This window comes from Manis javanica, chromosome 6 (genome assembly GCF_040802235.1).
Source record: "Manis javanica isolate MJ-LG chromosome 6, MJ_LKY, whole genome shotgun sequence".
Taxonomy (NCBI): domain Eukaryota; kingdom Metazoa; phylum Chordata; class Mammalia; order Pholidota; family Manidae; genus Manis; species Manis javanica.
In genome coordinates, this window is record NC_133161.1 from 138604404 (window position 1) to 138632400 (window position 27997).

At 56.1% G+C, this 27997-nt stretch overlaps 1 protein-coding gene across 6 annotated transcripts in view; it reads left to right on the forward strand.

Moving 5' to 3' along the window:
- Window positions 1-27997, forward strand: part of KIRREL3 (kirre like nephrin family adhesion molecule 3) — a 518771-nt gene that overhangs the window by 476752 nt on the left and 14022 nt on the right. For 4 of the 6 annotated variants that reach the window (XM_073239501.1, XM_073239500.1, XM_073239497.1 and 1 more), the window contains exons 7-14: window positions 6383-6533; window positions 12202-12307; window positions 16251-16399; window positions 17729-17856; window positions 18947-19073; window positions 22761-22861; window positions 25022-25220; window positions 26577-26612. In XM_073239501.1, the coding sequence (XP_073095602.1) occupies window positions 6383-6533; window positions 12202-12307; window positions 16251-16399; window positions 17729-17856; window positions 18947-19073; window positions 22761-22861; window positions 25022-25220; window positions 26577-26612 (997 nt within the window). The remainder of the gene's footprint in view (window positions 1-6382; window positions 6534-12201; window positions 12308-16250; window positions 16400-17728; window positions 17857-18946; window positions 19074-22760; window positions 22862-25021; window positions 25221-26576; window positions 26613-27997) is intronic. The other 2 variants (XM_073239498.1, XM_073239499.1) reach the window with 1 other exon arrangement.

Sequence of the window (27997 nt, forward strand, 5' to 3'; positions counted from 1 at the left end):
AGCAAGGACCCTTAACAGAGGCGCTTCTGAAGCCCCGAAGGCAGAACAGCCCCAGACAGGCTGTGCATGAGTCGGGGCTGGGGCATGAGCCACTGAGAGAAAGTGTCGAGGGAGACAGAGACGGTGGGCCACAGGCATGCTCACGTGTCAAGCAGGATCCCAGGTCCACAGAAAAGACCCCACAGAGCAATCCCGAGAGCCCTTAGTGGGAAGTCCTCAGCATTTGTCACATGGCAGGTCGTTGAAGCCCGTGGGCCTGGGAGCAGGCCAGCCTCAGTTTGAATCCAGGCTCTGTGACTGTGGCCAAGCTACCTGACCTTGCTGGGCCTCAGCGTCCCCATCTCTACAGTGGGGGAAAAAATGGCACCTGCCTCAAAGGATGGTTGTGAGGCTTGAATGAGAGGCGTGATGGCAGAGAGAGCACACAACGAGCACGGCTGTGGGGATCAGTGCCCGGCCCTCCCTTGACTCTCACAGGCCCCCAGTGTGCCACCCACACTGCCATCCACATTTCCTAGATGACCCCTGGTCTGCATGCCTGGGTTCAAACCGGAACCCCATCACATATAATGGTCATGGATGCCCTCTGCCTCAGTTTCCCTAGCTGCAGAGTGGGCTGATCATCACCATAGACGCCTGGACAGGAATTGTGCCTTGACAGCATTCTGTAAGGAGCCTGGCACAGAGGCAGGCTTGGTAAATGCTAGCTAGCGTTACTGGGTCCCTCCTCCCAGAGCCCTGCCTGCCTGTTTCTTCCTCCCCAGAGGTCACCCAGCAGCCCTGGTTTCTTGGAAGTTTCTTTCAGCTATTCTGCTATGTGGCCAGCAGGGGGAGCGGGAGCTGATAGGCTGAGGGTGGCCGGGCCCCTTTCCTGGGAGGAGAATCAGAAGAGGAAGTGCCCTCTGGCCCACTCGCCAGCGCGGGCTGGCGGGGCCTCTCTTTCAACGCGACACTGCCACAAGAGCCCTCGTGGCCTGGGGTCCTCAGGAGGTGCTACGGGAGCTGGTGACAAGGCCTCTCTCCACCTTGCCTCCTGCATACCCAACCTCAGGCCATCTTCTCTGGGCCTGGCACCAGAAAAGAGGCCACGTGCCATTCATCTGGGAAGCCAGCACATACACAGACCAGGGGAGGCAGGACATGTTTGTGGAAGAGGAAGGATGACATTGTGGGCTGAAACCTGAGAGAAATCTGCAGGAGCCAGCTTTCTGCTCCACCTGCTACTTCCCCAGCAGCTGCCAGGTAGGGCCTGAGGCCTTGACCCTGTTGCAGGAGGCGGGCAGGAGGGCTGCTTGGTCTTAGGACCCACAGTCAGGTATGCATCTACCTTGACACCCCTTACCTTCCAGCCCTACCTCTCTGCTGCCTCCAGCTTCAGGCTGCTGCCTGCCCAAGGCCACCCACCCACCACCAGGACCACCGGCCTCATTAGGACCCATGCCAACAGGAGCTCTGAAACAACATTCAGACCCCCTCCATGTCCCCTCTCCCTACCAGTCACCCCATGACCCCCATCCCATCTGTCCATCTTAGGGACCTAGAGTCTCTACCCAGTGTGTCTGCTGCCCACCCATCCTGGCCATCTTTGTGAAGGGTGTCCCTTCTGGCCAAAGGGCACAAGACTGGGTCTCTGAGGATGCAGCATCTGGGGCAGATGGCACTGTATAGTTCCCCACCTTCCCTTCCAGCCCTTATTCAAGCCACGTGACAATAGGCCCTAATGGAGTCCCCAGGCAGATATAAAAAGGGGAAGCAGAGACGGGAAAAAAATTTTAAAAAAAAAGGACACAGCAGGTGGGGGAAGTGAGTGCAAAGGGAGAGAGGAGGCCTTGTTGCCAGGCAATGGGGCCTGCTCAAGGCCTTGCCAGGCTGTTTGCATACCAATGAGCATCCCTTATTTAGCACCAGGGTTGGGGCACCCACCCACGCATGCCCTCCAAGCCTCCATCCTCCCTACCTGTGGTCCCTGACGCAGGCTTCACCAGGCCTCCCATCTGCTGGAGTGCAGCCTGGCTCTCCACTGCCCAGCTGAGGCCACGGCAGCCTTGGAAAGAGCAGAGCACAGCCGCTGCTGCCCACCCTGGACAACCACACACAGGGTGCCCCCTGTCCCCACCAGCCTGTCCCCCCAGGCCACACTGTCAATTGAAGGCCAAGTGCCCACCCTCCAGAGTGGGGCCATGGGAGCTGGGTGCACGGACAGGACACATACCAGGAGAGGCAGGGTTTGGAGACCACACCAACCTCGTAGCCACTAGGACACATGGGAAAGCTTCTTGGAAGCAGTTAGTGGGCAGAGGCCCGTGGACACGCAACACAACGGAGCAGAAGCCCACCCACAAAGGCTTCTGTCCCGAAACCCACACTCCTGCACGCCTGGGATATATACAACCCACATCTGGTCCATAGCAGCATAGGCAGCCTGGACCCTAGCAGACCCATGGGACCTGCCATCCGGGTCCCAGGGAACAGCCCAGGAGAGTGGGAGGCTGGGATCTGGCAGCACCTAGGTGCCCACCAAGCTGGAGGGAGGCTGCCCTAGGCCTGGGAGGTTGTGACTCACCATTAAAAGCCCACTCAACCTCCCTGAGCTGATTTGCATGCTATTGAAGTTTTCTGGAGCAGGAGGTGGGAGCCTGGGGCCCACAGTGTGACCCAGAGCCAAGATCACTGTAAGAAACAGAGAAAAGGATCTGGGAAGGAAGGAAATGGGGCTGTGACCAGAATCAGCAAATGACCCAATGCTGGATCTGACCTTCCTTCAATGCCATGAAGTCCAAAGGCTTCATCTGCATATGAAGCAAGGAGAGACTGTATGAGAGGAATGGAGGAAAGACAAGAGAAAGAAGAAAAAAGCAGAGGTGAGCAGAAAGGAAGGAATGAAGAAGAAAGCTGGGGTGAGAGAAGATGGGGGCCCAGCGCCAGCGGGGCAGGCCAGCCACTCACCCCAAAACCCAGCTGTTCGCCCTGCAGGCTGCAGCCTCCTGGCCCTGCTCAGCTTCCCTGCCTGTGAACATCCTCCGGCCTGCAGACCTGGTCCGACTGGGGGCCCGGAGGCTGGGGGCCAGGGCAAGGTACCCAGGACCCCCACGGGAGCCGGCACGGTGCTGCCTTCTCCTCACCCACAGTCTCCGCCCTCACTTAATGAACACATCTCCCTATTCTCTAATTAGGTGGAACAAACAACTTGAACCAGAATTTTTATTTTCCAGAAAAGCACATGCCCGGACACAGTAAATATGTCATTAATCATCATTCTGAGCACCCCGGGAGCAGGGAGGTGGGGGGGCAGTCAGAGGGCCTGATGAGGAGTTGAGGCTTCCTCGCTCCCCTCCGCACCACAGCTGATCAGCCGCATGGGTTCCTGGCAGAGTCAAACTTATGTAAATGTTCGTGTTAGCACAGTGGAAAAGTAAAGAAGGAAAGAGGATGGTTAAGAACAATACTGACCTCCCTCCCAACCTGCCCCCCTCACCACCCTTCCCCAAGTCTTATTTCCATCCAGGAAATTGTTCTTATTATCACTTGTCTATTTATAGATGCGGGAGGTCTGCTGAAGAGCCCCGAACCAGGGCATCACCCTTGGTGAAGGCCGCTTCCCAGCCCAGCCGGGCCAAACCGCATCCCCCATTCCTGTGCACAGGCCTGCAGTTCAGCGCCCTGGCCCTGGGGCTCACATGAAGACCCTGAGCCCACTGTCAGGAACCCCTCCTTGGCTCGCTGGGACTGAGCGCACCACTCTCTGCCAGCCTCTCTTTCTGGAGCCCTCTACCCAGGGCAGAGGCCACCACCCCAAGTTCCCAGAAAGAATGTGCTAGGAGGCCTCAAGCCACAGGAGCCTGCCTAGACCCAGGCAGTTTTTGAGTGTGCAGGGGAAGCAACCCAAGACCCCTGCCCTGCTCCATCAATCTCTCTGCCTCTTAGAGTCCTCTGTCCAAAGCAGGATGTGCTGCTCTAGACAGAGGCTCAGGGCGTGCGCTCCTGGTGCTGGAAGCTGCACACTTTGCCCCCTCTGAACTGTGGACCTGGAGAGCAGGCTCCAAGCTTATAGGTTGCCACTGTTCGATTATAAAAAATTCAGAAGAGTCCGTTTAAAGATCTAACTGCCTTTATCCAACAACTCATGAATCAGACAACATCCCATCCAGCAAGCAGAGAGGAGCTCCAAGGAGCTGTATAAAATGGCAAGTTTTTAAAGGCAGAGGGGGGGCAGAAGAAAGGAAATTACCAGACAAGCACGCATTGTTTCAGGCAGTCTCCCTCCTAAGGAGAACAGGAGGGTCTATCAGCAGATGACCTTCTGGCACTGACCAGCAATGTCCAGGTTGGCAGGTTAGAGGTCACATTCCAGGAGGGGGGTTGAAACTGCAGTTAGGTTGGGTGTTAAGTCTTGGTTTGCTCACATGGGGCTTAGCACACATGACTCCACATGGGGTCTGCTGTCTCCTTTTTAACACAGCTATCTCAGTGAACTTGGGAGGCTGCCTAATCCTTCTAACTGTTCTCCCCTGTAAGAGGAGATCACACTGACCACCTTCCACTCATGGGAACTGTGGTGGGAGGATCATAGGCTCATGTTAAGTGATCGTCATTCTCAAGTGCAAATCCCAGCGCTGCCCAAAAAGCTCCAGACTCTCTTTGACCTCAGCTTTCTCCTCTGCTAAATGGAGGTAATGCTCCATTCCCTCTGGGATCTGGTGAGACTTACAGACAATGCCATTGGGGTTTTTATATAGATATTCTTGTATTTATTATATACATGCAAACCTGTTTTATGGACGATGATTGGACCTATCAAATAACCATACCAAGACATGATTTTGGTAACTTCCCCAAAAGAGATTTAGGTAACACAAGGTATTTATGCACTTCATGGACTACCAAAACTTGAGCTGTTACTTTAAAGGAGGTTTTGAGGAAATGAAGTCTGTTCATCTACATCCTGGCTCCAATCATGGCAAAACAGGACTGCATCCGGCACCCTTTCTCTGGAGGGAGTTCAGTTCCTTCCCAGGATCAGAAGTCTCTGGGTACCGAGCAAGCCCAATCCCTGCCTGAGTGGCCCTCCTCCCCAGCACAGCTCCCTGACCCGCACCTATTCCGTGGGTCACCAAAGAGCTCAGAGTGGCAGGTGCCAAACCAATGGGGATGTAGCCACAAAGGGACCCAGGGAAGAGAGGACAGGGCAACGACAGCGGAATTGGGTCCTCATGGGCCTGTGCAAACAGAGGAATGCAACACAGGAAACCCAGAGGCTCTGGGACTTGTTACGACTGTGCTAGGGCTCTCCTAACAACTGGTGCTTCCAGCAACCGAAATGTGTTGTCTCACAGCTGTAGAGGCCAGAATTCTGTAATCAGGGTGTTGCCGGAGCTATGCTCCCTTCTCCCCAAAGGTCCCAGGGAGAATCCTTCCTGGCCCCTTCCAGCTCCGGGTGGCCCTCTGCATTCCTTGGCTTATGGCCACATCACTCCAGGCCCTGCCTCTGTCTTCACACGGCCTCTTCTTCATGCCTCTCTGCATCTCATCTTCAGAGGACACCAGTCCCTGGACTTAGGGCCCCCTCTACATCCAGGCTGATCCCATCTGGAGATCCTTAACTAATTGTCATTACTTAACTAATCTGTGAAGCCCCTATATTTTAGTTAAGGTCACATTCTGAGGTTCCAAGTAGACATGACTTTTGCAGGGATGCTATTCAGCCCCCTATACAGGACCTTCCTACTTATGTCACCCCCAGCTTGAAGTGCATGCTTGGTGTCACTAGTTTTCTCCCCTGTCATGTGGACAGTAATGGGCCCTGGCCTGCCTCTGGCTTGGTCAGGGCTCCAGTGAATTTACGAAGTGGAACAATTTGAAAAGTTGCAAGGGTTTATACAGATGAAGCAATAAAATGGTTTGCATGCATTGATTTTACCTGCATCCCCACCCAGCCCTGCCCTTACCCCCATGCCCCAAACTGCATCCCCTTCCACAGGCCACATCCCTGCCTCAGGGGCCACCACACCACCTGGGCACATATGTCAGTGCTTTCTGCAAACCCAGGGACTTTCCAGGCACCAGCAGCACATGGATGGGAGCTCATTTCTACATAGGACATGCAGCCTGGTTTCCACTGGGCCCAGCCTGATTTCTTTCATACTTTGGGGCATGCAAGTCCAGGCTGGTTTTCCATGATGGAGAACTTCCTGCTTCCCTTTTCCTTCCAGAGCCCAGCACTCAGCTGGGCCAGGAAGCCAAACGTAATCCCCAGCTCTGCCCGGAGACTGGTGCCTCTGGGTGTCCAGAGCTGACCCACCTCCATCCACAGAGGCCTATCCTACCCTAGCCACCTAGGCAATCCCAGCCGAGTGACACGGGGCCTTCTCTCCTGTCCCCCCAGACCCTGCTTCGCGATGGCAAGCGTGAGAGCATTGTGAGCACCCTCTTCATCTCCCCTGGGGATGTGGAGAATGGGCAGAGCATCGTGTGCCGGGCCACCAACAAAGCCATCCCTGGAGGGAAGGAGACCTCGGTCACCATCGACATCCAGCGTGAGTACTGACCTGGCCCAGGCGGTCAGGCCAGGCCCAGAGCAGGCCCAGCTCTCCCTGCCCAGAGCACAGGTTGGGGGATGGAGCCGGGCCTGGACAACCTGCTCACCAGAGCCCCCCCACCCCCTGCCAGCTTCGTCAGGCCGCTCCTGTAGGAGGTAGAATGTCCATGTCAACATCACTATCAGCCCCTCGCCCTGCTGGCCTGGCCAGGTGGCCCCTCACCCTCCCTTGCAGAGGAAGCCAGAGCAGAGGAGCCGGGAGCTGAAGGGTACTCAGGGCTCCAGGGTGGGTGGGCGGCCCCGCACGCTGTAGAGGGTACATAGGGGCTCCCTCATGGAAGTGACCATCAAGGACAGAAGACAAGGAGGATGAGTAGTATCTCATTTAATCTTTACAACAACCATTTGGAGAAGGTATGACTGTGGCCCCCATCTGGGGAAACTGAGGCACCCAAAGGTTGATTATCTTGCCCAAGGTCACACAAGTCTCAAATGGAGGCAGCCTCGCTCTCCACAGCCCACTCTGGCAACCCCTCCTCTATGTTTGCACACAGTAGGCCCTCAGAGAGTGTCGGTTTTTATGATTAAAGCTAACAAGAATAATTCCTTAAAGCTCCACTGGCATCATGTTCAAAAAGTCACCTAAACAGAATCCTCAAAGTCTCCTAAAGCCCCTCTAAAGTGCCCCCCAAAGTTCCCCTAAAGTGCCTGACTGCCCCAGAAAACAAGAAAGAACTCAGCAAGGTGGCCCAGTGGCCTTCCTCTCGGCATCGGACTAGTTTAGGCTGAAGTATCAGCCCCCAAAAGCGGGCTTTCCTTCTGTTAAGTCCCACCCCTGCCAGGGAGCACGAGGCCACCACGTGCTGGTGGCTGCTGTGGTCATAGGCTGAATGGCAAGGCTAGCACCTTAGACTGGCATTTATTACCTCCTTATTATTTTATTCATTTTAAGTCAAATTCCTTTAAAAAAGCACTCCCAACAGCCCTGGCTCATCGAAGGCTTTAGATTCTGTGCTCTGCATGGCCCTCCAGGAATCTGGAGTGTGGAGGGGCTGTGGCCTAGGGTTTCCAGAGCCCACCCTGGGAGCCAGCAAGCAGCAGTGCCCACTCAGTGTCCAGAATCCCAGCAAAAGCCATTGATTCCAGAGAACAGAAGGAACAGGTGCAGTCCTCTGGTAGGCTCCCGCTAGACACCCAGACGCGGCAGCCGAGCTCCTGGGGCAGGCCCTGCCTGCACTGTGCTCCGCAGCTGCCGGCCCCCTCCCCTCTGCACCGAGGGCAGCAGCCTTCCACCACTCATGCCAGGGAAGCCCGGAACAGCCAGGCTCTTCCCAGGCCTAGGATCAAGGTCATGCAGGGCAGCGCTTGCTCTGAGGATCCTGTAAGGACAGGGGCGCCCTGAGAGGGATGTCTCCCTCCCCTGGCCATACCAGGCCCTGGCTCTCCACATCCCCCCGCCTCTTCTGTGCAGCAGCTGTGACGTAGAGCAGTAGGCCCAGCTCCTGAGAGAAGCAAGATGCTGCGGCGGCAGGTAGCCCAGCATCCGAAGGGCTCCGCCACCCATGGGCTGTGCAGGCCTAAGCTCATCATTTCACTTCGGTGACTCCAGTTCCTTGTCTAACGTGCCCAAATGACAACCAAGGTCTCTTCTTACCCTGGACGGGCCATGAATCAGCTCTCTCCAAACGCAAGCCAAATCTGGGAGGAGTGAGGGTGGGAGACACAGGCACGAAGCCTCCCACTGCCAGTTGTGGCCGCTGCCCAGCCCGCACTGTGCCCCCACCAGTCCCCAGCAGGTCCCAAGGCCTATGCCAGCCACAGAATCCCATGCAAAAGAAACCACCTGGCCAGCTCCCCGGAGCAGCGCCTGGGCCCTGGCCGGGAGAGCCCTAGAGGAAGCTGGGCTTCTGCTCCGGGCCATTATCCAGCACACCAGGAGAACCTCTCCTGTCAACAAGAAACCATCAGCATAACAACAGCCAACCGACAATTATAAGACAGGCCTCTAAATGCACTGTAAGAAGGTCAGTTACCAGGGCACACAGGCAATAGCCTAGGCCGGAGGAGGCCAGCCTGGCCAGGTCTCCGGGCCCTTGCCAGCTTTCTTTCCAAGGACATCTCAGCCACATGAGGAGGGAAGCATCAGGAATGAGGACGGAGGGAGGCTGAGAACCCAGTCGCCCGGTTTCCTGTTCCTACACTGGCCCCATCTGAGGCAATGCAGGGTCACGGTTCAGGACACAGCATTCTCCTGTTTGAACCCTGGCTCTGCCACCTACCGAATGATGTTGACCTGGTTATTTAACGTCTTTGTGCCTCAGTTTCCCCATCTGTACTTGGAAGTAACGATGCTTACCTCATAGGGTGGCTGTGGGGATCAAATCAAATCATTCAGGTGATGTCCCTAGCACCTTACATGGCACACAGCGCTGAGCACCTGCTGGTCATGTTACTATGCGTGGTTGCAGGCGTGTGGCTACCCCTCTCCCAGTGTCCCCGCAGTCCTAACAGGGAAGGTCCCATACGGTTGCCCCCCTCCTGAAGGTGCGTGCATGTGTCTGCCAAGCAGAAGCACACACTCCCGCCCCTCCTCACTCCCCCTCCTTCCTCCTCCATTGACTCATTTGTTCATTCCATAAGCGTCCAACTGTTTACCATGGACACCATGGGCTGGATCAGAGCCGCCTTTGCAAACCTGCTCATTTTCTCAGTCAACCAAGAAGCATCCGAACTCAGCAAAAGCACATTTGTTGTTTGTTTCCCTTGGTCTTTATATGTTACCCAACGGAAGACAAAGCCCCCAGATTGAGTAATGGGCGAGAAAGCTTAACACCCCCAAAGTCTCACTGCATCTGGACTCTGCATCCAGCTGCCAAGTTTCAAATGAATATGCTATAAAATCACTGAGTCATGGAGCTTCTCTCTTCCTCCCCTCCTCTGTGCAATACTTCCCCTGAACACACACACACACACACACACACAGGTTGCTGATGGAAACACTAACAGACTCTCAGCTGTAACATCTGTTCAGTATCATCTCAGTTCCACCAGCTACATCAAATCTGCCCTCCTGCAAGTTATGCAGCCGACATCACAAGTGGGATTAAAATCATGTTTAATAGTTGGATATGACATAAACTATTTATACCTCTGGAGCCTGGTAGACTCCAGAAATTTCATATCCTGCGTATCCAGAGGAGAAGGGTGGAGAGAGGGACACGGCAGCCCTGGGGCTCGGGAGGAGGTGCAGGGGAGACTGGCGCACCGGGAAGCCTACTGGGGGCTGTTCTCCTGAGGCCCATCAGGGAAGGCTGGGTCCCAGGAAGTTGCAAAGAGGTGAGGGAGCTGCAGGAGGCAGGCGCCCACAGGGTAAACTGAGAATGGTAGGTATGTGACGGGGAGGGGGCAGTCCAGCAGCAAGAAAGGTCCCCCAACAATGTGTGCTCCATCTCGCTACCCCTAAAGACTCACCCCCTTACAAAGGACACCAGGTGGGGATGGACTTCCTCGAGGCGCCCCTCAAGTTTCAGCTGAACTGGCCCCATCACCTCCTCAAACAAGAGTTGGATTGAGACACTCCACTCCACCTCCCAGCATCGAATGTCACAACGTGAGGCCCAGCCAGCCAGCGTTCAGATCAGATGACAATTACCAACTTCCTATGCCTCGGGGCGCGCTTCTCCCCCCCCAGCGGGTGCAAGCTCCTCCTGGGTCTCCACATCTCTAGGGGTGGTGCCATGGAGCACAAGCGTCCCCCCGAGCGTCCCACCTATGCCCAGCTTGGCTGGCTAGCCCTCTGTGGAAAGAGGCCAGGAGCTCCTGATCAGACTGGCCTGGAAGCTGGTGGGCGGCAGCTGGGAAAAGGCTTCAGGGTTCTGGGGGCCTCAGCTCTCCTGGGAGGTGGAGGAGCTCTCCCCTAGCTAGTTTTTACCACACTCATCTTTGTGACCACTTGAATGGCACTTTAGAATGGACACAGAGAGCCTTGAAGTCCCTGTCACTTCGCTTGTAGTTCTCCATGAACAGGCAGGCACGCTGCTGCTCCAAGAGCAGATGCTCTCAGGACCGCAGTCCCCGTCTGGAACTGGGGGACAATGTAGGGAGACCAGGCTCCCCAGCCGGCCACCTGCTACTCAGCAAGCAGAGTTCTCTGCCCTGCATCCTAACAAGCTGTCTGAAGAGACCAGCACAGCCCTGTGGGTCACCCTCCAGGCCCTAGCCATGTGCCCAGCTCTGGGCAGGCAGGCCTGACCCAGCTTGAGCACCAGCAGGGCAAAGAGGGGCCAAGGGGTCAAGAAATCCCAAGTCTGGGGTGGGCTAGGGTTGGCCCCTTGCTGGGGTGGGGTGCTACGCACATGACCGTCTGAGAGCCCCACCTGTCACCTCAACCAGAACCTTGGGCCGGGCAGCCTGGAGCCCTGTGCCCCTCATGCACCCAGAAGGACAGCATTTCTCTCAATGGTCTCTGAGAAACTGGCATCTTTACTTCTTTTTTGAAAATGGACTGAGCCCCTAGAAAGTCCTTATGACCTGCCAGCAATCTGCTTACTGATGAGGACTGGCCGGAAGATGCGGCCCTGGGCCCTGGCTGCGCCACAGGGACCAAGCCGCCCTCTTAATTCAGCCCAGAACTGAGCTCCAGCCAGACCTGCAGGCCGCAGCGAGGAGGGATAAGCACAGGTCTCTATTCCCATCTTTATATGTCTCGGTGACTTTCTCCCTGTCTCTTCCCTCTGTTCCTTATTACATTTGTTTGTCTTTCTCCCTAATACCCTGTCCTTTTCTGTTTCCATCTGCTTGGTCTCCCTTGGTTTTTTTTGCCTTTAGACTGATGTCTTTGATTACACATCTCTATGTATGTCAGTCTCTGTGTCTCTCTCTGTTCTCTTTTTCTCTCCCTCTCTCTCATCTCCATGTCTCTCTTCTATGCAGGCACCCTCCACTGCCTGCTATCCCCTCTGTGTCTCTCTCTGTCTCTGTTTCCTGTCTCCCTGACTCTCTTTCCCTCCCTGGCTTCCTGTCTTCTCACCTCCCACCACTTAGCACTTCAGAGCTTGGCCTCGCATCACGTTGAATAAGAAAGACAGCCCAGCCTGGGGAGCTGAGGGCTGGGTGACACCAGTCAGGACTCCACAGAGATGATTAGGCTGATGAAAGGGTACAAATGCCACTTTCAAGTTAACAGAGCACCAGAGCCTTTACACAAAGAGATGGAAAATACACATTTCAAAACAGAGAGTTTGTCATTAAATGGGGTTTAGTGTCCACACGCTCCTGTACCCCCTGCTCCCCTCTGCCCCATCTCCTTTCTGAAGTGGTTTGTTCTCCCTAAAAACTGCCAGACGGACAGCATGCTCCTGGGTGCCTCAGGCAGCCAGGGTGTCCTGGCCAGCTGTTCACTCAAACACCAGGCCTTGGCTGCACAGCTAGAGCTGCCCCCCCCACCCAGGACCGCTAAAGCAGGCTCCTCCAGGGAAGGAGGGGACCCCCTGCAGAGGCCCCCAGCTTTCTGGAGACCACCAGGGCCGTGGCTGCTCTGTGGGTCCCTGGGTACTAGACTGTCTGGCCTTTACCCTCCATGTCACGTAGGGGACCTTTCTGCCCCGTTCTTCCCCAAAACCATGGACACAGCAACCCAGCCTCAAAGGAATCTCCTCCCTCTGCAGATCCTCCACTTGTCAACCTGTCGGTGGAACCACAGCCAGTTCTGGAGGACAACGTCGTCACGTTCCACTGCTCTGCAAAGGCCAACCCAGCTGTCACCCAATACAGGTAAGAGACCTGCTGAGGAGGCCTGGCCTGGCTGCTGGACCCCTCCACACCCCTGCCTACCACGTGGGTGTCTCCTGTGGTCCTGGGCATGCAGCACAGTGCTTGGTCCACCAGGGTGCCCAAGACCTCCCCTTCCCCAACCACACGCATCCGCCCTGGCAGTGAGGCCTCCTTCCCCCACCTCCTCTGGTCCACCCTGGGCCAGGCCGCCCCCTCCTTCCTTCCTTCCTTTCTTCCTGCACACACACACTTCCCTCCCACTGGAAGCAGTAGGTATCACCCTTTCAGTTTGAGTAGCTTGTTAATCTCTTATTTCTGGAAAGGTGGAGAGGGGCTCAGAAAAAAAGGGAAAAACAAACAAACAGAAGAACCAGTAAGATCAGAACCTGGATTCTAGCTGTGTGCCCACCAAACCATTAGCCTGGATAGGACAGGGTCTCCGGGGCAGCCTGCACTGTCCAGCGGGTCCCCAGCATCATTCAGACCCACAGACCCTGTGCATCTCTTGCTCAAACACGGATAAAAACATTACTATTTCTTACATGCTTGTCCTTCCCTGCTGACCGAGACTCCTGAAGGCAGGAACTCCACATGAGTCATTACTGGCACTCAGCACGGAGCGTGGTGCATGCCATGTACTAGGCACACCATGGTGGGGTGGGCTGGCTGGGCACACACACACAGAGCTGCTCCTCTGGGCACCTGTGTGCTACCTCTGCCCAAGAGTTCCAGTGACCTCACAAGTGCTCCAGGGCAGACGCAGACCCTCACCTCTTCTAGATGCCCTGTGGAACTTGCCACGGCCCTAACTCGGCCCTGTCCTTCCCCGCCAGCCCAGACTAGATGGTGGAGCACAGAGCATTGCTTCCACGATCAAGATGGGTTACTAACCTCCACTCGCAGCCAGTGCCAGGGATACTAATGGTCCCAGACTTGGTACTAAGCCGGCCAGTGGGAGTGGAGGACAGGGGAGATGACAGGAAATGCAGCCCGAGGACGGGACGAGAGGAAATGAGCCAGAGACAGCCAGAGATTCAGGTTGGACATAAGGAGGAGTCCCCCCCCGCCCCCCCGCAGTGCAGATAATTAAACAGCACTGGAACCAAAAACCCAGCAAAGGCATCGAGTCTTTATCCTTGAGGATATTCTAAAATAGGATGAAAACCCATCTGTCCTGCCCAATTTAACCATTCACCTAGCTAAAAAAGCAGGAGAAAGATTAGAGGACCCGCAGGCTCCCTGGAGTCATGCAGCCCTGATGTCCGGGCAGGTCTGGTTTGGCTAGGATCTGGCATCTGTCTGGAACTGACTAAAGATGCAGAAAGAAGTACCCAGAGAGACTCCCTCTCTCTAGCCTGTGGTTTTTCCCCCCATCTCCAGGCCCCCTGGAGGCACAGTCACAAGAGACCCCTCCCATTCCAGGGGGAGCTGCGAAGTATGCGCTCCCTGCAGATAGATGTTCACTGGCCGTGTTTTGTCACCTTCCCTCGTGGCCTCTGATCTGCCCAAGGCCCTGAAAACACCCCTGAGCCCAGAGAGGATCAGGCTCCCTCCAGGTCTCCAGAGACCCTTGGGGACCGGCAGCCGCTAGGAAAATTCAGGAGAGCTGGGTGACCTGGGAAGGAAGGGGGAACAGGGGCCATGGAGATGAGGTGGCTGGTGCCCACCCACATGGGCTCAGCCCCGTGGCATCAGTGAGGCCTCACCCCAGAGGAGTATTTGCTTCTTTACTTGCATTTGTCTTGATAGCTTCCTCCCTGTTCCACTAAGGGGCTGTGATCTCAGAAAGCAGAGATATGCCATCCTCCACCCCAGCACCCAGAAAGGGGACATGGGGTGGGCATGGAACACACCCAGCTGGACTCAACTCTCACTCCAGCTGCCCCTCAGGACCAGGAGCCCAAGGCAAGCACAGCAGGCCTGCACACACCTTCCTGGTCCTCTCCTTGGAAGCCCTCTCAGTGCTGGGCACAGGAGGGGAGGGGACCCTGCACGGCCAGACAGGGACAGCCTGTCAGCTGGGACATGCCAGACCTCCTGATTCTGTGATATAAAGAATTAATCCTCTTACATTTGCTCAGACCAAATCAGACATTGATTGGGAGAGGCCTAATCTAATGTCTTTTTGGAGGGCCTGGGAGAGGTGGTGCAAGCATCAGTGGGGGCAGGGGTAGGCGGGTGGTGGGAGGGCGAAGGGCCCCAGACGGAGAGGGGAGAAAGCCCTGCAGTGATGAGAAGGCCCATCAGAACCAGCTCACCGGGCTCCAGCCCACCCCCCGCCCCAAAATGTGGTACCATAAGCAGCCAGGAGTGCTCCTGGGCAGAGCAGGAGAGGTGCCCCTGCCTCCTCCTGGCCAACCAGCTGCCAGCCTCTCCCAGCATCCCACCGCTTGACCCCTGCTTCAGCAGGGTGGACAGAGCAGAGGTTGGACACAGATTCCCCAGCTGTGTGCCTGGGGCTGAATCCATGGGCCTCAGGCAGGGGCTGTGCCTGGCTGTTAAGTCTGGTCATTAAATTAAAGTTGGAAATTGAAATGATTCATGAATAACTCATAATGGTTTGTTGGGAAGCTCCTTAAGCTCTCAGGGAGCTATGGTTTGCTCTGTTGTTAAACTATAATTGTTATTATTAATCATGTTCTTAATAATTACCCAATATTAACTCACGACAGTAACCACACAGTGCCAGCCTGGGCGCTGCACGTGACGGTGGGAGATGGCCGCCTCTTGGGGCTGGATGGCCGGCCAGGCAGGAGGCAGTGCCCTGCGGAACCAGGAGAGGCTCCGGGAACCAGAGGAAGGGGAGAAAAGGGCAGGGGCAGCAGGGAGGCTGTGGTTACAGGGTAACAAGAAGACAAACACCCTCAAATAGGCTTGAACTACAGGTCAAGTCAAGCAGGAGGAGCCTGGGTGGAAGTTTCATCCAAATGGGATTAAACCAGGGGAAGCTACGAACTCTCTGCATGAGGATCTGGAAGGAACAGCCCCGCCCTTGGACACGAAGCACCCCGGGGGCTCCCAGCCCCACCCCACCGAGAGCAGGCTGCCAGTCATCACTGAGCCAACACAGCCCCAGGGCCAGGACCCAGACAAGCCAGCTACTCCCTCTCCCCTCCCTTGGGTCCCATGGCCGGGCAAATAGGTGGCTCAGCCTTCTTCCTGCCTCCCTGACCAAACCAGGGCCGAAGGAGCTGAGGCCGCTGAGGAGCGAAGCCAGGGTGGCTGGGTGGGAAAAAGAGCACATGCCATCCCTCCCTGGGAGGGGAGCTGAAAGGGCTCTCAGGAAGAAAGCCCGCCCCAGGGGCAGAGTCAGGACAGGGATGCTGAGAGAGCTGGCCAAGTGGGTGGGGGGCTGTCAGGACTGCTGGCTAACAGCTCTCCTACAGCTTCGCACCTTTGTCTGGAAATGGAGCTTCCGGGAGGCGCATTCCTCTGCATGTATGTGCGCGCATAGGCAGGTGCCTGCACGTTTGGGTGCATGCCATTAGTCGGCCTCTAAGGTCATGGACTCAGCCTCCTTCTCTTCCAACATGGCCTGGGATGGGGCCCCCAGGAGAGCTCCAAGCAAGAGAGGCAACCTGCCTAGGGACCAGCAGTTGGGTGATCCATTGCCTAGCCAGCCAGATGGGCTGACAGACTGAGTGGTCAACCCACCTCCCTCCAGAATAACCTGCTTCTCCAGTGCCGCTCATTGCCTGGTGACCCCTGGGCCAAAGCGCACCACCTCCATCACCGACTCTTCCCCTGGGCCCAGAAGTAACTCCTTTGTGCAGGTTCCCCCAAAGGACCTCAGGGGGCTTGGGGGGCTGCCCCATGTCACTCTGTGCCAGGCTTTGTTTTCCTGTGGGGTGGAAGTTTCCAGCTCCCAGAGGAAGTTCCCCTGGGCAGGAGAGACACCCTTGCCAGTGGAGGTCCACACCAGCCCAAGGGGCCTGTGTTGCAGGTGGGCCAAGCGGGGTCAGATCATCAAGGAAGCATCTGGAGAAGTGTATCGGACCACGGTGGACTACACCTACTTCTCAGAGCCTATCTCCTGTGAGGTGACCAACGCCCTGGGCAGCACCAATATCAGCCGCACAGTCGACGTCTACTGTGAGTGCAGCTGCGCGGGAGCTGCCCCAGGCAGGGGGCGTACGTTGGTCTCGGCTCAGGGCTGGAGGGATCATTGCCGGACTCATCACACACAACATCACAGTGCCTCACAAGCTCACAGATGCTGTGCACTTAGCAAAAACCTTCCTCGTGTGGTGTTTGGTGTTTACCTTGACCCTCATAACAACCCAGGGAGGCAGGAATTATACCCAGGGGAGGGGATGGAGTCCTGAGGCCACGCAGCGAGGACGCAACAGAATGAGAACGGAGACCAGGCTCAGAAATCCACTGCCCGACCACACACCGCCCACCGCCCACCTCCCACCAGGGGCCCTGGTGGCCTTGCGAGGACCCGTCAGAGCTGGGCTAGCTGGATGTGTTCATAGCAATAAACATTAGCTCATCCACTGTCCTTCACAGTTTTAAGAGCACTTTTACAGGCTTTTAAAAATATCTGACCCCTCCCCTTGCTGCCAACAGCCTCAACAGACAGTGCTATCAACCCCTTTTTACATCAGGGGACTAATCCCCATCTCCTGCCCTAGATTTCGTGCTCTCGTACCCCAAGAAAGCAGCTCTCTGCAGACCCTCCCATCACTGCAACTCACATTCCACTGTTGTTCCCACCCTGGGGACCAAGGCTGGGTCTGCAGGAGGCTCTGGTTACCAGGGTGTGTAGAGGAAGGTAGAGAGGCGCCTCTGTTAACACTCACTGACACTGAGCAGGGTTGCCTATCGCAGCAAAAGCAGGTTACCAAACAGACTGGTGGGGCAGCGCTGGAGGAGAGGATAACCTCAGGGCAGAGGGGGTAGAACACCACACAGAGGCCTTGCCTCCTCCACTGCCCAGCTCAGAGCCCCCCAAAGGGTCCTGGGAGGACGAGGGGAGCTGGGCCAGGTGCACAGATACCTTGATCCCAGGCCACAAACTGAGGCCTGGAGGAGGTGGGCTGATACATAAAGATCCAAGACCTCTGCAGCAGGAGGAAGGTCCCTCTGCCCACACAGCAGGACAGAGGGAAGGGGACGGGCCAGGAGGGAATGGGGTCGGAGCACCTTGTGCCCACTGCTGGTGCTGGTGCCCACTCTGGAAGTGGGCCTGATGGGGGCTGCGCTGCTGGGAGTTCTTCTTCTTACTTCCTGAGTCCTACTTCCTGACCCCAGGCATACACCACAGGTAGAGGACTGAAATGTAAGGGAAGGGCTGGCACGGGTACCCCGATGCCCTGCTTCCTCCAGCTGGGGCGGGGGCAGGGGAGGCAGCATCAAGGAGGTCCCCAGAGCTTGCGGCCCACCAGCACCACCGTCTCTTCCTCCCTGCCCTCACAGTTGGGCCTAGGATGACCACAGAGCCCCAGTCGCTGCTCGTGGATCTGGGCTCGGATGCCATCTTCAACTGCGCCTGGACAGGCAACCCGTCCCTGACCATCGTCTGGATGAAGCGGGGCTCTGGCGTGGTGAGTCTGCAGCACAGACCCCAGAGGGCCTCTGGCAGGGGTGGAGGGACCTCGGGCCAGGAAGGAACTGCCTTCCAGGGCCCTGCTCACTCTTAAATTGGGCACATGGGCCTCACAGCGTAAGCTGAAGGAAGAAGGACCACAGAAAGAAGAGAGAGAGCCCCAGGCACCCACATGTCCCCTTGGCCCTAAACGCTTAGCCATTGCAGTTTGCCTATCGCAGCAAAAGCAGGAGGTCACCAAACTCTGGGAGTGGAAATTCACTAGCAATGCTTTGCAACTTTTCCCAAAAAGCTAAGTACCCTTTAGCTTATGAGTTAAGCTTGGCTTTCTTCCTTTGTTCCTCTTAAAATGCGTGCGTTCTTTAAGAGTGCGTGAGAGATTGTCAGAGGTCTCTCCCCTCAGGAGAACCAGCCAGACCCCTGCGCAGGGAAGCAGGCAGAGGGCAGAAGGAGGCTGACCTCTGTGCGACCCACTCTGTGCCAGATACGGCACCACCCTGTGCACAGCACGGTCCCCATTACCACTGCAGGGGTAAGGGAACAGCATCAGAGAAGACAAGGAACTGCCCACAGCCATACAGGTAGTGAGCCCCAGAGCCAGGATTCGAACTCAGAGCTAGCTAAATGCCACGGTCTGTTTTCTTTTCATCATCCCAAACTGTATCCTAAAGGGACAGTGAGAATGACTCAGAAAAGGCAAGTCCAGGTACCCTTCAAAGAAGTTAAACTGTAGGATAATTTCTCCTATGGCCAGCCTGGCACTGGTTGGTAGGCAGCCCCTCCCCGTCTGAGAAACCCTGGGACGCCCACCAGGGTGTCCCCCCACTCCTCCCACTCAGCCCTCCTCCATACACCCACCCTGCAGGGCTGCAGCATCTTCAGCTGCAAAGGGGCCTCTGGGCTGTGGGCTCCCCCTAACAGCTCACCCCACACACTGTGCACTGGAACATTCTGCCTCCTGTCCCACTGGCTGTCACTGAAATGCTGGAGATGGTGTCACTCTCCACCAGGCCTGCCTCTCAGTCTTTCTGAGTGAGAGGTAGAAAGCTGCCCCTACCTTTCGTGTCTGATCTCCCCACTTCTCCTAGGTCCTGAGCAATGAAAAGATCCTGACCCTCAAAACCGTCCGCCAGGAGGATGCTGGGAAGTATGTGTGCCGAGCCGTGGTGCCCCGGGTGGGAGCCGGGGAGCGAGAGGTGACCCTCACTGTCAATGGTAAGAACCCCCTCTTGCCGGGGCAGGGTGTGGGGGGTGCTGGCAAGGGACCCAAGGCATCTTGGTCCCAGGCATTGTCCCTAAGGGGTTGCTGTTGGTTCTGGGCCTTGCTACCACCTCCAACTATGGGTCCACAGCAACTGTGTCCACCTCTGTAAGTCTGTCGGAGACCAGCCCTGAGGCTTTCTGGCCACCTCCCTCCTTCTTGTTACTTCTAAGGGGTTGCAACCCTAGGAGTAATAGCTGATGAATTTTATCCTGGCCAGGAAAAACGGTCAGAGGGTCACTGGACAGCCAACACAGATCTCATTCCTACCCTTTGACCTTGACCTTGGCCCCGATGGAGAACTTAGGGGAGCATTTCCGCAACTCCTGGTCAGTCTCTTCCCATTGCATTAGCTCTGTTCAATTGGGAATACCGCTCACCATCCCCACAAGACCCAGCATCCAGGAGGTCCCCTTGAGGGCAGGGACTGTGTCTTATATATAATAGAATCATTACAGCAGGAGAGTGTTTTCATGTCTCTCCACGAACATAGAGCAAGTTACCTAGATGACTATTACATGAAACATTTAGGGGACGGGGCATCAGACCAGGCCTGGACGACGGGATGTAGAAGGTCACAGAGAGGCTGGCACCTGGCTCAGGTCAGACAAGAAGGCTGTGGTACCAGGACATAAATTCGATGTCCCTGCTGTGACACACACTTGGGCCACGGTTGGCAACAAAAGCTGCAGGCCTGATAGGGTGAGAGACACTGCCAGCAAACCCCCTGCCATTTGCAAGCTCCTTCCTCCTCTGGGTTTCAGCTCCCCTTTGAGAGCCCTCTGCTTCCACATGGTCTGCCTCGGGTCAAAGGCCAGAGGCGCTGAGCCCCTGCAAGAACTGAGCCACAGAACTGTGTCCATAGGGCTTCTGGGCCCCAGCCCCAGAGCAGGGCCCTAGAAAAGGGCTGAGCCAATTTCAAGTAACTTGCCCATTCAGCTTCATCTTGACCCACGGGCAACCTCCCCTGCTCTCCCTTCTTCTAGAAAATTAAGCCAGCTTGGGGCTTCCTCAGCCATCTCCCTCTGCTGTCCCCATTAGCCAGCACCCCGCCATCTATTTCTTCCCCCCAGCCAAGAGTGGTGGCGGCCTCAGAGGAAGGGTGAAGCTACTCAGACCCCAGGGCACTACCAGGCCACCTGTGCTGGGCAGAGCCCTGACTTGGTTGCCTTCCTGCCTTTCCCATGTGTCCCCAGGACGCCACCAATAAATTGGCACTGCAAGGCTAAAAATAACAGCATCTGATCGCGCCTCTGTGTATCCATGGCAACAGAGGCTGCAGCCTTTTCCTGCCGCTCCAGTGTCTGACACTCGGTGCAGGAGCCAGGCCCTGGTAGAATCAGCGGCCTCCCCTGGTGCCTGCCCCGAGAGAGTTCTGGGGGAGCTCACCTCTGCTGGCCTCATGAGCAGCCGAGCTGGGGCCCATCAGACTCACACATGGCCTCCATGGTCCCTAAGCCTGGCACTTTTAAACAAGCATCTTCTTTTCCAGGGAAAAAGGGGTCGATAAAGTAGGGACTGACATTCTGTTGTCACTTCAGACACTTAGACATATTAGGCATTTCCCAGCAGGACTTTAAAATGGATTCTTGAGGAGGGAATGCACACCCCGGAGGGACATTTCTCTTGGATGGGACACCCCAGCCCGGACCTTGGTGCCAACCCTCCAGGGTCCATGTTTCCATCCCCTCCCTCTGCCTCCAATCCTTCCGGCGCAAGCACCCCTAGGTTGCCAGAACTAGGGTGATCTCACCTGAGGCCGGGGCTGGATTAAATGGCCCAGGGAGAGGTGGCTGCCAGCCCCAGCATGCATGGGGGTGGAACTGTCTGTGCCGGCTCTGGAGAGCAGATGGAGGTATGGTGAAGCCTTTGGGAAGGGATCTGAGCTCGGCTGAAGAGACCTGATGTTCTGGAAAGGATCCAGAATGAGATGGGGTTCTCATCAAAACAAATTCCAGGGGTGGGTGACTGCTGGCCATCATGGGGAACAACCGCACAGACCTCACCTGATTCTGCTCGGAGCCAGACCATCAGGAAGGGCAAGATAAACCGCTGCACTCTAATGGCCCCACCCCATCCGCTGCCTTCCTGAGTTCTGCTTTCTTTTAAGAAGTCTTGAAACCCATTTGCCTGATTGCTTTTAGGATGCCAAGAACCCCCAGGGAATTCCCAGCTCCAGGGAATTGAAGGGGAAAAGGTTTAATGATATCATCACTTTCAACCGAGCATCAAAACACAGTACCTTCCAAGCTCCTAAAACACCAGGCCCTCCTGCGTTCCGGCCAAAGGCTTCTTGCAGCTAAGGTATCTAAGAGGGCACCTAGGGCTCGGCCCACTCTTACAGCCAGTTTAAGGCAGTAGCCCTCATCGTGAGAGTCCCCTACATTTGCTCCAAGCCATTTGCCATCCTAAACTCAGTAGAAGTCACCTGAGCTCTCCCAGTACCTTTTTATCCCCTTGGCTGAGAACTACTCATAGAAATGCAAATCTGTTTTAATTAAGGTGGCTAATAAACAGCAATTATGTTTGCAGCAATTTTTGTTTTGCTCCCAGCATAATTTTGTCTGTCCTCCAGATATTGCTCCACCTCCCTTTCCTGTTTTCTGCTACCTAAGCCCCAACCTTTACCCCAAGGAGTGCGAAAGAACACTGAGGTCTCCATCCCTATGCCCCCTGCAGGGGCCGGGCCCACCAGGGAGTCGGCTGAGCAAGCAGCTGAACTGGCCCCTCATCTGTCCCCATTTCACTGCCAGGTGCGCACACACGGGAGACTCAGCTTAGATAAAAAGCAGAACTGGAGAGGAAGTGCTGCTGGCCTTGAGGTTCCCGGTGGACATTCTAGGCTATCCCACGCAGTAAATGAACGGGATGCTCCCAGAGACATCCATCAACAGGTCACACACGCAGGGACTCACAGACTGGAGGGGATAACGCTGGGGTCGGAGCCGCGGTGTGTCTCACCTGGGCCGTCTGGGTGTGTATGTGGGGGCACGGCAGGCGACGAACTAGGGTATCTCCTGAGATATGTGAGATGCAGGCTGTGAACGAAGCCAGCACATTCCATCTATGCAGGGTGATGCATGCCCCGTGGTAGAGGAACATCACCTTTTATTTCTTTGCCGCCCTGGCTTCCCCCGGCCTGCGGAGAACATCCGGTTTGTTAGGCAAGCGCGCCCTCTACTGGAGACGTGAGAAAATGGCTTGAAACTGAACAGCTGGCTAAGGCGGGATGACATTACTTCGCAGAGGTGACATTACTTAGCGCCGGTATCCCTTCCTCCCCAACACCTCCCCCACTGCCTTCCCAGGTTTACCACCTCCTTCATACAGCTTCCCCCGGCAGCCAGAGACAACTGTTGTCTGTCCTCCAAAGTCGCTGAGCACGTCATCTGCCCCACTCACCACATCTGACAGTCACATTTATTGCAGTTATTTATGTCTCCTGGGCATTCGCTCATGATCCATTGAGAGGTTTAATTTATCTTTGAGTCCCCTGCCGTGCACTTTACCTTACACATGAAGGCCTTCCATAAATGTTTGCCGAATGACTGAACTAATAATGAATAAGCTTCTGAACCCGCCCAAGAGGGGCCCAGCCGGGACCTGCCCGTCCCGAATCTGTGATGCTGTCTCCCTAACAGGGCCGCCCATCATCTCCAGCACCCAGACCCAGCATGCTCTCCACGGGGAGAAGGGCCAGATCAAGTGCTTCATCCGGAGCACGCCGCCACCCGACCGAATCGTGAGTGGGCCGGGGTGGGAGGGGAGGCAAGGGGCAGTGCGCACACTCCGCAGCCCGCGGCAGAGCGAGCGCTGGGCCAGTTGGTGTCCGCCTCTCAGTTCGGTGGGGAAACCCAACCCTGCCCGTCTCACCTGAAAAGGCAAAACTCACAGGCAGCCTCCTTTCTCAGGACAGGCTGTGCTCCCAGGGTTCACCTACAAATGTAGTTGACTCCACTCTGCCGGCTCAGCTGTGTGCTAACGTTAATGGTTCCAGCTGAATCCTGCATCCCGGGAGCAGAGGGGCAGGTGAGGGTAACAGAAGGAAAAGATAAATAAGTTCCTCCCTTTCCTGGGTTCAGGGCCAGTCTCTGGCAAAATCCCAAACAGAGTGCAGTTTATAGTCAGCGAGCCCTTCTGTGCCTCCCGGAGCCCTCCTCTACCAGCCTCCACGGCCATGCAGAATCCTGCCCCGTATACCAAGCTTGCCCCTGTTAAAAGGATCATTCCATCATCCCTCCCTTCCTCAAAACTCATGCCAGCACTGCAGCTGAGACCTCCTGGAGGGTTCGTTCTCTCAGCAGCCCCCAGGCATTTGCGTCTGTAAAAGCAAGGGTCCTCCAACCACGTCCACCTGAGACCGGTGGAAGCCCAGGCAAGAAAACCAAAAGAGGGGAGTGATTTCTTTTTTTATTTTTTAGCAATTATATATTTATGAAATGCTCACCATGGTAAGTGTAGTTACCATCTGTCACCATACAAGGTTACTACAGTAGTGTTGGTGAGATTCCTTACGCTGTACTTCCAGACCCGTGACTCGCCTACTTTGTAACTGGAAGTTTGTACCTCTTGTACCCCCTTCACCTATTTTGTCCATCCCTCCACACCCCCTCCCCTATGGCAACCACCAGTCTGCTCTCTGTGTTTATAAGTCTGTTTCTGTTTTGTTTGTTCATTTGCTTTCTAGATTCCACATATAAGTGAAGTCATGTGGAACTTCTCTTAATTCACTTAGCCTAATACCCAGTAGGTCCATCTATGGTGTCTCAAATGGCAAAATCTCATTCTTTCTGGGTGAGCATCCTCTAGCACTATTGGGGGCAGATGTTATGTTTAGTAATCCCCAATGCCTGGGACAGTCCTGTGAGGAGATGGCCCTGGAGTCAGCCCTGCAGGATATTGCTAGCTTTTCACAGCACAGTAGTGCCCAGAGGGCATAGGGGCGCATGCTAAACAGCTCTGGGCCTGTGTGTGCTGGGCTGGGATGCTGAGGCTGTAAACACTGAAGGTGCCATCCTATAAACTAAGACAGTATTAGAGCATCATGGCTGTTATACACATCCTCAGGCATCCAGTTCATCCACTGGCTGAAGATTCACACAAAAATTGTATGATTTCCACACACAGAACTAATACCTATGCCTCCCCATGCCCTTCACTCTTTAAGGTATAAGCTTACTACATGCCCATTGCAGAATGGTCTGTTCACACCAGCTTTCTCTACATAGATATCTAACTGCAGGCCAGCAGGTCCCAGGCAGGGCGGGTTGGCCTCTGGGGGCCATCCGGCATTGTTCATTGGTGCGGCTGGAGGAAGCTGCTGGCACCTAGTGAGCAGAAGCCAGGGGTGCCACTAAATGTCCCACAATGCCCTGGACAGTTGCCACAACCAAGAATACTGCTCTCCCCACCACACATACACACACGCACAGCCTTGCATTACCACAGGCTCACAAACATTGGGGCCAGGGTGTACGAGGGGTTCCATACGGGTAATGGCTCTAAGAAAAATTACACTGCCATCCTTACAACCTAAGAGAGATTAAGATGATCACAAATACAACTCTCAGAACACGCCTTTGTACAAACACACATACTAAGAAACCAAACTAGACTCAGTCACCCTAGGCTGGTCTTCTCCCTCTACCTGCCAGGTGGCAGCGTGGCACTAGGGTGACCCGACCAGCCTGGGCAGGGGCACCTGTGTGTGTATGTGTACTGTGATGTGTGCACATGTGTTTGTGGTGGGTGTTGTGACTGTGCGTGGACCTGTATGTACACGTGCTGGTTCTGTGTGGCAGTGAGCATGGATCTGAGAGTCTGGCACCTCGGCCCTGGAGCAGGGAGGAGGTATGGAGGTCTCGGCGTGGGGTCTCCTCCTAATTCTGCGCAACCCGAACAGGCCTGGTCCTGGAAAGAGAATGTGTTGGAATCAGGGACATCGGGGCGCTACACGGTGGAGACGGTCAGCACCGAGGAAGGGGTCATCTCCACCCTGACCATCAGCAACATTGTGCGAGCTGACTTCCAGACCATCTATAACTGCACCGCCTGGAACAGTTTCGGCTCTGACACGGAGATCATCCGGCTCAAAGAGCAAGGTGGGGGCCGCCGGGGGACGACGGGACCAGCAGGTCCTCTCCCCACCTGGAGCAGGGCCCAGACAAGGTCTTCCAGGGTCCTGGGGGCACAGAGCTCTGAGCCCAGCCAATAAGCAGGCTGGGGCCCGAGGACAAGCCACAGCACTGGTCCTAACTTGCCTTGCAGCCTCAGGTAGGTCAGAGAGCGGCCCTCCTGAGCCCAGGTCCCCAGGGCCAGAGGCCCTAGCCTGTACCAGGAACAGGGGAGGGAAACTGCTGTGGTGGGGGCCCTTCAGGCAATGTTCACTCGGCATTTCCCTCGTGCCTTTAGCGGTGTGCGATCTGCTCAGGAATGTCCTCATGGGGACACATGGGGAGGGATGTGTTTGAGACACAAAGCCAGTCCGGTTACGCAGAGTCCCCTGGAGCATGTGAACGCTGAGCTGCAGGGTAGCCCTCAGCTGTCCCAATACATGTTGCTTGGTGGGGGCCGGGTTTAGACCATGTGCAGTTCCTCCATGAACACAGGAGATGCATGGAGGATTATGTTCTGAAAGAGCCGCCGGCCAGAAAGGGAGTACTGCTCAGAAGGGCTCAGGGCTGTGGGGCAGCGGGAGGGAGGGAGGCATGCCCCGCTGTGACCCCGGGTACAGACCGCCCAGCTCCTGGTCAGGGGCATGCTAAGAACTGTAGTCTCTACTCAAAAGTCTCTGCACAGGTCAGAGGGTAGGGAGCACTGGAAGGGCATGGAGGAGTGGCTCCTGAGGAACTCAGCAGATACCCACAGCATGCTGGGTCCTGAGAGGGGCTGCCCTTCTGCAGCGGTGGCTAGTCCACGGCAGACAGGGTGGTCCAGGGGGCCTGGGGCCAGGCAGTCTCTGACCCCCTCCAAGATGAAGTCTCACCAGCAGAGATTCTCGGCCAAGCAGGTGGTCTCAGCTGGGCTCACAGGGCCTCAGTGTCTCCCAGTACCTCTGCACTAATAGGTGCCGCTTTGCACAATGCTTTGCACGTAATCTGCATAATATCATCCACACATCATCCCAAACCCTGCTGGTGCCATTGCTTACTCTCCATGTCTTCTCCTCAGTGCCTTGCCCTGCGCCCTCTCATTAGTGTGCTCACCCAAACCTCCCCAGACCTCCCCCACCAGCCTCGACGTCTCTCTCTGGTCCCTACCCCACTGGAGTCTCTGAGTCAGTCTGAACCAAATCTAAGTTCAGTTCGGCCAGCCTGGATCTGTTGGGCAGTCCTGGAGACATGACGGAGGAAGGAGGGAGCCCCTCACCCTAGCCCCTTGCAGAGGCCGTCCCCCAGTCCCACCTCACCCCAGCCAGCCAGGCCCTGGCTGTGGACGCTTGCTTTATTTCCAAACAGGTTCGGAAATGAAGTCGGGAGCCGGGCTGGAAGCAGGTACGAAAGGAGACATGAGAACTTCCCGGGGGGTCGGGGGAAGGGACCTTGGGGCTAGTGGGGGAAGGGATCCAAAAAGGGGTAGGGAGGCCTGTGCAGGCCACTAACTTCCCTGCCCTCTCCCCCTCTTGAAAGTCTAGTGCAGTCAGAGCACCTGGGAGAGGGGACCCCAGCCAGCATGGGTCTAGGGACCCCAGAGACCTGTCTCCTCATCGCTGATGCCAAGCCCACAGGCCCCTTGCACCCCAGAACCCTCATGCTTGCCCCCCCACTCTGTGCCTCCCCCCCTTCTCTTCAGGAGCCCTGGCCCCTCCCTTCCGGGGTCAGCTGTCCCCTGGCCTGGCTGCCTCTATTTCCAGGCGCTCCCTGACTCTTCCTGCTTCTCACCATCACCACCAGCTCAGCTTGCCCATGGCTTCCCAGGACCCAGGGCCTCCCAGCCCCCATGTGGCCTGCATAATCCATGGGAATCCATGCTTTCTGCTCCGCACCACCACTCCTGCAGTCCCATGGAACCGTCATCCCAAGCCCAGGCTTCGGTGATGCCTCCCCAGGCACCTGGCAGCCAAGTGCCCATCAAGAACTCAGAAAAGAGAGAATCAGGACACTGCAAGCCAGACTCCATGGAACCAATAGGCCATGACAGGATTTGAGGGCCCTCTGCCCTGTTCCCCTACCACACTGGTCCCCAAGGAGCTAGAGCCCATCAGTTCCTTGTGTGGAGCAAGCCCTTTGTGGGGCCCACATCCCCCCTGGGCCTACTGCCCCTTTAGGAGCATCAATCCAGCACAAGCAAGCTCACAGAGGTGACTAGACAATTATCAACTCCTGCCATTTTGACCCTGACACCCGCAGAGCCCCTCCTGGTGCTGGAGGTAGTGTCGCCTTCCTGCCTCCACCTCACATGTGTCTGTTCAGTCATCTGGAGCTCCCTGACACCCGTCCTTTGTGGCTGAGACCCCCTGGGCCCAGTCCACTTCCTTGCAAGGAGGCCGAGCTGGAGGTCAGCCCCTCCCTCCAGGGGGCACCCAGGAGGCCGGCCTGCACAGGTGGCCTGGGCCAGACCTCAGGAAGCCAGGCAGAGAGGAAACACAGGCAGGCTGCAGAGAGAAGGCCACCCAAGGGGGTCTCTGCTCTCACCCACCCACTTAGGGACAGTTCTCCAGATAGGACTGTGTGCCCCCAGCTATTAACAGCTCAAGGAAGTGTGGCCTCACAGGAAGGCCCCTTAGAGACCACTTCCCTGGCTCTCTAGGTTCACAGGCCCTGACCTGTTAAGGACCTTTCCACTGCCCTCCTTTGGCTCTGAGCTCAGCTGAGACAAGACCCAAGTTTTTCCAAAGAAACTTCCCAGGAATCTGAGGAGCTGAATCAAACCAACATTA